Genomic DNA, 8996 nt, shown 5'->3' on the forward strand with positions numbered 1-8996 from the left:
AAGTGACTTGCCTAACCCTGCTTCCATGTCCTTTTTTTAGTGCTAAACTAGAAGGGGCTCAGTCTGGCATTTGTTTCAGTTAGGTGAGCCAGGATGCTTCTGTTGATGACTCTGTTGTGGTGAATAAGGGATTATGAAAACAGAAAGGTGTATGTACTTTGCTAGACAAAAACTGGGGCTGTTATCATGAGAACAAGGGTGGCTGATCAGCCTCAGAAAGAGTGAGAACTGGATATATGTGATTTCATGATAAAATTAGGAATAGCCATGTACTGTACTGTACTGTGTATGTTGAGAGTGAGAAAGCAAATATCTAATGGTCTTACAAAAGTTAGCTCTGTTTCCTCTCTCCAGCTGATTGAACAGCATTGCATTGGTATGAGGTTGAAACGAAAAAAACACCCATTGTCTCCTACAAACTGCTAGCAGCAATAGGTCAAGACCTCAGTGGAAGCAACCGTCTGGGATCCATTTATCACCTCCACAATCCCTGACGTGCACGGGGAGGCCTTGGTCCCACCCTCCTCCCTTTGCTGAGACTTCTCCTGTGGCCTCTTCCCCTTCTTCCCCCTCTTAGCCTGCTATGCAGGACTTGGAATCCTCTGGCTTTCTCTTCCCAGCCTTGCTTTTCAAATAAATAGAAACTGAGAAGCCTCTCAGCATGGTAACCTATAAATCACAGCTGCCACTTTTGATTTGGGAAGAGATGCAGGGAGAGATGATGCAAGGAACTGAGGTTACTGAGGAGAAGAGGCTGAGTTAGAAGTAAAGAGAAAATGTAGCCTTATGCAGGCTCTCCAAATGTATAAAATTGGGGTGGGTGGGAAGGAAAAGAGGGGGATGAGGGTGAAGCCAGCCAGATTGTCAAAAGCTGCTTGAATAGATCACGTCCTATGGATGTATAGAGTAGAATATATTTTTTTATTGGCCAAATGTGATTGGACACACAAAGAATTTGTCTCCAGTGCATACAAGCAACAAGTGATAAACCATGATCACCATAAAATATATTCATAATCATAAGTGATAGTCATAGGATATACTAGGATACTAAATAAAACAATACTAGGATACTAAATAAAACAGGCTGTCAGGGTCTGGATGGGAGCGAACAAGCTTGCACTCAATCCAGACAAGACCGAGTGGCTATTGATGTTGCCTCCCAAAGATGGTCCAGACATTTCACCTCTTAGCCTGGGGGGTGAAGTTATACACCCCTCGGAGAGGGCCTCAATTTGGGGATCCTCCTGGATCCACAGCTGACATTAGAACATCACTTGTCGGCTGTGACCAGGGGGCCTTTGCCCAGGTTCGCCTGGTGCACCAGTTGCAGCCCTATCTGGACCGGGAGGCACTTCGAATAGTCACTCATGCCCTCGTCACCTCAAGATTGGATTACTGTAATGCACTCTACATGGGGATGCCCCTGAAGAGTGTTCGAAGACTGCAGTTGGTCCAGAATGCAGCCGTGCGAGCGATAATGAGTGTACCCAGATACACCCATGTTACACCTATCCTCCGCGAGCTGCACTGGCTCCCCATTGGTCTCTGGAGCCACTTCAAGGTGCTAGTCGTTACTTTTAAAGCCCTACATGGTATTGGACCTGGCTACCTGAGAGACCGCCTTCTGCCATTTACCTCCCAACGACCAATAAGATCACACAGGTTGGGCCTCCTCCGGGTGCCGTCGACCGGACAATGCTGGCTGGCGGCCCCCCCGAGGGAGGGCCTTCTCTGTAGCTGCGCCGGCCTTATGGAACGAGCTACCCATAGAGATCCGGACCCTTACCACTCTCCCGGCCTTCCATAAAGTGACCAAGACCTGGCTGTTCCGGCAGGCCTAGAGCTGTTGATTAAAATCCAGCCCCACATGATTGAATGGATGGTTTTAGTTTAAATAATTGTATTTTTAATATTCTATGTTTTTGCTTTTGTTGTGAGCCGCCCAGAGTCCCTAGGGAGTGGGCGGCATACAAATCTGATTAAAGTTGCAAAGTAAAGATACAAGCAACAAATTTATAGTCATAAGAAGATAAGGAAATAAGTAAGAGGAAGGATGAAGAGGATAATAGTAAACAGCTCTACTAGATAGTTTGATAGTTTTGTGAGAATTAGTTGTTTAACAGAGTGTTGGCATGGGGGATAACTGTCGTTCTTTCTTATTGTTTTGGTGTGCAATGCCCTATAGTGTCCCTTGAGGGGAGAAGACACAGTTTATGTCCAGGATGTGGGGGGTCGGTAGATATTTTCACAGCCCTCTTTCTGGCTCGTGTAGGATATAGGTCCTCATTGGACGGCAGGCTGGTTGTGATTATTTTTTCCTGAAGTTCTAACTATCTGTTGTAGTCTGTGTTTGTCTTGTTTGTTATCTAGTAAGCTTGCCCAATGGGGAAAGATGTGCATCAGCTGAACTGCGATAGGCATTGCCCACATCTTGTCAAAGGATGCAAAGGGCAGTTTCCGAAGATTTCTCCACATGCCTCTTCACTAGAGATACCATAACTTCTAAGCAGTGTTTGTTAACTTTGACAACCTTAAGATGTGTGGACTTCAATTCCCAGGATCCCACAGCCAGCTTTGAAGGCCACACATATTAAGGTCGAGGAACACTTTTCTAAGGAGAAAGGCAGGTTACGGTGAAGTGGACCAAATCCCACCAGTATGAATCAAATGAACTTGTGCTGAACAGCAATGGTGGGTACTATTCCCACAGGCTGGATATCCCAGTTGAAGAGATTGAATTAGGCATCCAATCCTGGCATTTCTTAATTGTGAATGTAATCGCAGAATAGCAAACAAGACTGGCATGAGATGAAACTAAGAAGTAACAATATTATATAACAATAGAAGGAGGAGGACAATATTTTGATTATGACTCTGTGAAGCGATCAATTGTAAGTTTTAAGTTTTGTTAAGTTGTAAGTTTTAACTGATAGGTCTCCTGGTTGTTCTACTACATTCCTCTAAAGCACCTGGCTCTGGGGTAGAAATGAGGTGTCCTTGATGCTCTCTGAACTTGGTTGTTTTATTGAAGATGTTTCATTACCAAACGAGGTAACATCATCAGCGCTAGAAAGAAGCAAGGTTTGCTAACAGTAAATAGACCAACCAAAGAATCCTCAAGGCCACTCCCACCAACACTGATAGGACAAGACACTAGATATCAGTGACGTGCAGTGACGGTTACCGTTGGTGAGGCAAGACTGCAGCAACAGCGAGAAGCAACGTCCCCGGCACTGTGTCCGACAGGCGTCTCGCATTTATGGCGGACATAAACGCGAGATGCCTGTCGGACACAGTGGCGGGGGTGTTGCTTCTCGCCGCCATCGTGCTCCACCGCCTTGCCCCCCGCCTCCTCCGATGAACAATCCTGCAGCCAGCCCACCCACCCCTCGCCCGACCTGCTCCCTGCCTGGACTCACCAGTCTTCTCCTCCTCCTCCTCCTCCTTGTCCCTGCTCGGTGCTGGGCTGGCTGCAGGCCGGGGCATCAGGATTGTTTGTATGAGGAGGCAGGGGGGGCAAGGCGGTGGAGCGTGACGGCGGCGAGAAGCATCTCAGATGTAGTCGGGACACCCGGAAGGCAAGCCGGAACTTCAGCATGCCTTTAAGTGCCGGCTTGCCTTCCGGGTGTCCTGGCTCCATCTGAGATGCTTCTTGCCGCCGTCGCGCTCCACCGCCTTGCCCCCTGCCTCCTCATACAAACAATCCTGATGCCCCGGCCTGAAGCCAACCCACCCCACCCCGCCCAACCTGCTCCCTGCCTGGACTCACCGCTCTCCTCCTCCTCCCCACTCAATGCTGGGCTTTAAAGGGGTCTCCCTCCCCAGCCAGCCAGCCCACCCAGCCAATTCCTCCCACCACCACCACTGTGTCCAACAGGACAGGTGTCTCGTGTTTATGGCGGACATAAATGCGAGACGCCTGGCCTGTTGAAACACAGCGGCGAGAACATCCCTGCCGCTTCCGTGCTCCGCCGCCTCGCCCCCCTGCCTCCTCCGATCCCACCGCTGTGAAGAAATAAAAAAAAAACACACACAAACCTCACAATAAAAAATTAAATTTTTTATTAAATTACAAATTACAAATTAAATTACAATAAATTTGAATCCCCCCCTCCCTCCGTCCGATCCACCTTTTCCAGCTGTGGAAACTCTCTCAACTCTCCTCTTGTCCGCCCAACGTAAGCGTGCTAACGTAAGCGTGCTCCTAAGGCATGATTCGCTGCTCCCCGATCAGGAGGCGGGAGAATCAGTGCCTCTTTTGCATATGAAAGTGTTCGCTTGTTAACTCCGCCTTAACTTTTAAAAGGCGAACAATTCCTTAGGCAAAGAGGCCACGAGTTCTCTGGCCTCCTCCCATAGTTAACACTGAGAGCAGACACCAAGCCACTGTGAATCTGGTAGCAACTACCCTGGCTTTAATTATTTTTAAAAAAATATTTAAAATTCTTCCTTTCCCTCAGGAGACTGGTGAGGCCCCGCCTCCCCTGCCTCTAGTGACTGCACGTCCCTGCTAGATATAAACTGAGAGTAAACCCCTCTCTTTACTAGCACTGATGATGAGAGAGTATCAAGAATCCTTCAGAACTGAAATTAAAGGAAAACAACTTTAATAGCAATAGCAATAGCACTTAGACTTATATACCGCTTCACAGTGCTTTATAGCCCTCTTTAAGTGGTTTACAGAGTCAGCATGTTGCCCACAACAGTATGGGTCCTCATTTTACCCAGCTTGGAAGGATGGGAGGCTGAGTCAACCTTGAGCCAGTGGGATTTAACTGCAGCTAGCAGTCAGCTGAAGTAGCCTGCAGTATTGCATTCTAACCAATGCACCACGACAGTTCTTAATTGTGAATGACATGGTTAGTTCCTGGCATGTCTAGGGAAAGCTGCAAAAGTCCCCATTAAAAATCTGAAATGGTAACTGCCAATCTCCGTTAACAATATTTTGCAGACAGACAATTAGAATCAGTATTTGTTTGTTTGTTTAACCATCCATTCTCCCTGGGAGGGAGAGCTTCCCCTGTTTTTAATTAGTTCATAGCAGCTTGGCTGTAGGGGGCTTTTGTCTTGTCCTGAGGATTGCACATCAATCTTGAAGGATGCAGGAGTAATCAAGAGGTGTTATTTGGCTACATGCTTTCTCTAATTCTTCTATCTCTGTGCTTGTGGCTTGTGCCCTTTAGCTAAAGTACAGTGTATAAGAAGACAGATTGTGAGAGTTGGACTGGGCGATGTAGCTGGATGGTTCTAGCCAATTTTTTTCCAGCAGATGCAACAGCAGACCTGCTTGAAATACAACTCCTGAGTCAAATCCCCTTACAGCTTAATTGGTATGTTCTTGATAGCAATGATGGGCAGTCAGCAAAATTGCTGTTTCTGGGAAACAACTGTGTGTCTGGGTTGGGGGAGGGAAATGAAACTATCCACTTTTTGGAGCAAGCAGCTGAAACATCAGAAAGTTGCTTTGCTAGCAGACTTCATTTAGCCAAGGCGGTTTTACTAGGAGGGAGAATTTGCAATTACAGCAAACAATGCTGAGTTGATATATGGGAAAGTAAAACATTGGCTTAGACTGTGCCCACCATCGTACATTTTTGCCCTCAGTTTGTGTGTTTGTGGGACTCCCTCGAGTGTTGTCAGTTCTGTTTTTGGGATGTGAACGAAGTTGGAGCTCCACAAAACAATCATCAATTGAATAGTTGTGTGGAAAAGGGAAAAGCCTTCTGCTCCATCAGCTTCTCAGAAAGCAGCTCTGTATGATGTAAAACAAAATGTTTTCATTGAAGAGAAGAGAAAACTCAATGCCAAAAATGTACAAACCCTACATTCAGATCAGTGTGAGCCTCTGTTTTCAGAGCTCTAAGAAGTGGAACTTGCATAATTCTAGTTGCAAGTTTTAATCATCTACAGTTGATGGGGAGAAAGGATAATGGTGGAAACCGAACACAAGAAGTGGCTATCAAATGAATCGCTAAATACTCGCAGAAAGAAGGATAAAAATAAATTAATTTGTCTCCCTTTTTAAATCAAGGAATGGGGAACATATGGTCTGCTAGATATTGCTCATCATCAGTTCCATCTTAACAGAGTAACAGAGTTGGAGGTGACCTTGAAGGTCTTCAGAGATGGCATTTAGCCGGTTCAGACCGGTTCAGTTGAACTGGTAGTGGCAATTTGAACTGGTTTGCTGAACCAGTAAATACCACCTCTGGCTGGCCACGCCCACGCATGCAAAGGCCATAACTGCAAAAAATGGCCATGTCACTTTTTTCAGTACCATTATCACAAAATGAACTGTTAAGTTGAGAACTACCTGTGTATGGCATATATATGAGTTAATTTGGTGTAACAGCAAGGGTGTTGGTCTAGAAACCAGGAGACTAAGTTCTTGTTCTGCCTTGGCTGAATGACTTTGGGTCAGTCACAGAATAATTGTTGTGAGGAAAATAGGAGGGAGGAGTATCCTATATGTTTGCTACCTTGAATTACTCATGAAGTAATAAATAAGGCAGGATGAAAATCTAAATAAATAAAATGAGTACATAGTGAGACCTCGATTTTGAATAAAACACAACACAGGTGGTCCTTGACTTATGACCACAATTGAGCGCAAAATTTATGTTGGTAAGTAAAAAATTTGTTCAGTGAATTTTGCCCCATTTTACAACTTTACTTGCCACATTTGTTAAGTGAATCACTGCAATTAATGCTGTTGTTAAGTGAATCTGGCTTTCCCATTGACTTTGCTTGTCAGGTCAAAAAAGGTGATCACATGACCCAGGACACTGCAATCATCATAAATATGAACCAGTTTTCAAGCATTTGAATGAAAACCACATGACCTTGGGGAAGGTTGCAATAGTGATAAGCATGAAAAATGGTCATGTCACATTTTTCAGTGCCATTGTAATGAATGGTCACTAAACAAACTGTTGTAACTTGAAGACTATCTGTACCAGTCTTTCCAACCCAGGGCCTTTCAAATATGTTGAAACTTGCTTCCCACCACTCAAGCCAAGCGTGAGAATTGCAATTTCAGCTGCATTACATTGGGGAAGTCTGGGTTACAGCACTGGATCCATTCATACCAATTCAGGAAAAGGGGCATGGGTCCATTCATCTCCAGAGCGGGCTTGTAGCTTGTTTTACATCTGCCCTCCAAAGCAAACTGATTTAATTAATGTCTCTTCTCCTTTATTTTAACCAAATGCTGGGACCACAGAGTTTGATACTACAGCCAGCTCTTCTTTCCTCTGGATTATTAGAACGTCTTTGCAGAAGGAGACACGAACGCTATACACATCCAACGGCAATCTTTGCAAAGGGTTGAAACAGAGGGCTGAACCTCGAATTCTCGAACACTCAAGACACAGCGTGCATGAGGCATCCATTGCGGAGACAGGGAAACGGCATTGCACAGGCATAGTTTGTTTCCTGTGTCTTTCGGCGGTAAGTTTAGCAGGAGAGTGGGTCGAGAGCAGAAGCTGCGATGGCTGCTTCCTCCGATGGAGGCAAGCCACTACAGCCCGTCACTCATGTCATCTTTGACCTGGATGGCACCCTCATAAACACCGAGGATATCTTCAACAACATCATGAAAGAACTCTGCAGCCACTATGGGAAGACATACACTTGGAAGGAAAGGTCCCAGATCATGGGGATGAAAGAGGTGAATGCCCTGGAGATTCTCCGAAAGCTCTTCGACCTGCCCTTAACCGTTGAAGAAATCCTCCGCGAGACCTCCCAAAAGAAACGAGAACTATATCCCACCTCTGCCTTAATGCCTGGCGTGGAAAAGCTGGTCCGCCATTTGCACGGGCACAAGATCCCCATCGCCATTGGCACTAGCTCTGTTCGCGAGGTATTTGAGATGAAAACGGGGCAACTGAAGCCCTTTTTCAGTTTGTTCCATCACATTGTGATGGGAGATGACCCTGAGGTAAAAAATGGCAAGCCGCAGCCTGATATATTTTTGGTTGCCGCCAAGAGGTTTGAACCGCCGGTACCTCCGGCAAAGTGCCTTGTCTTTGAAGATGCCCCGAACGGGGTCAAAGCGGCCCTGGCTGCCGGCATGCAAGTAATCATGGTCCCCGATGGTGGTTTGCCAAAAGAACTAACAAAAGAAGCCACCCATATCCTACAATCAATGAATGATTTCAAGCCAGAAATGTATGGCTTGCCAAAGTTTGATTGATATTTGCTGTACCGATTCAGGTTTTTTGACTGGAGGACATGTCTTCCAGTATTAAAAACATTCCAAAGATTCTTAAGTGGTACTATAAAAGAATGCTTTCTATTCCTGGATAATTCACATATCGAAATCAACCACTGGTAGGTAGAAAAAGATGAGTTGAATTTATTATTCCTATGTTGCTCATACCCTGCCAAGGAATAAACTGGTGCCTTGCATGGGAGTGTATGTAACTTACTCAGTAGTTTTCCATACAAAATAACATGTATCTTTGCTTGCGATTCATCACAACAATCAATATTCCTAGCTTGGGAATGCTGCAATCTTGTCTCCAATTGATACCCTATCCTCCCACAATAGGATACAGTCAATCAACTTACTGCTCATGTTAATTTGATTCCAATATGATTAACCATGGTCTGTTATCTATAACATTGCTTGGATTTACACAGTACTACTGAATTCTATGCCATATTCTGTAATAAAAGTAATAGGAAGCAGAGAAATAGTTTTGGACTAGTGAAACTTTTGGAGGTGGGGAATAAATAGGCACTATTCCAAAATGGCTCCACTGAAAGGTCATTTTTGTTAACAAAATAGCTGGTAAGATAAGCCGCACAAATTATAAATCTGCATTTTTTGACAATCACTACCGAGTAAATCATTACAGGGAGGGAAGGAGAGAAAGTCCAGGGTAGTTGGAGCAGTCATAGTAAATGGGGGAAAGAGTGAAAAAGGCAGATATAAGCATAGGAAGTGATGAATAGTATTGAATACTCAATAAGGGAGTGAAGCCGAAGGA

General features: G+C 45.1%; 1 protein-coding gene across 1 annotated transcript; it reads left to right on the top strand.

Moving 5' to 3' along the window:
- Positions 1 to 7492: 7492 nt before the first annotated feature.
- On the top strand, positions 7493 to 8197 carry LOC116502686 (pseudouridine-5'-phosphatase-like). Its single transcript, XM_032208588.1, has one exon. The coding sequence runs from the start codon at positions 7493 to 7495 to the stop codon at positions 8195 to 8197; it is 705 nt and encodes a 234-aa protein (XP_032064479.1).
- Positions 8198 to 8996: the final 799 nt, after the last annotated feature.

This window comes from Thamnophis elegans, chromosome 2, assembly GCF_009769535.1.
Source record: "Thamnophis elegans isolate rThaEle1 chromosome 2, rThaEle1.pri, whole genome shotgun sequence".
Taxonomy (NCBI): Eukaryota; Metazoa; Chordata; class Lepidosauria; order Squamata; family Colubridae; genus Thamnophis; species Thamnophis elegans.

What these genes read in the sequence shown, in the direction of transcription:
- LOC116502686 (XM_032208588.1), top strand. Translation starts at nt 7,493, where the DNA reads ATGGCTGCTTCCTCCGATGGAGGCAAGCCACTACAGCCCGTCACTCAT.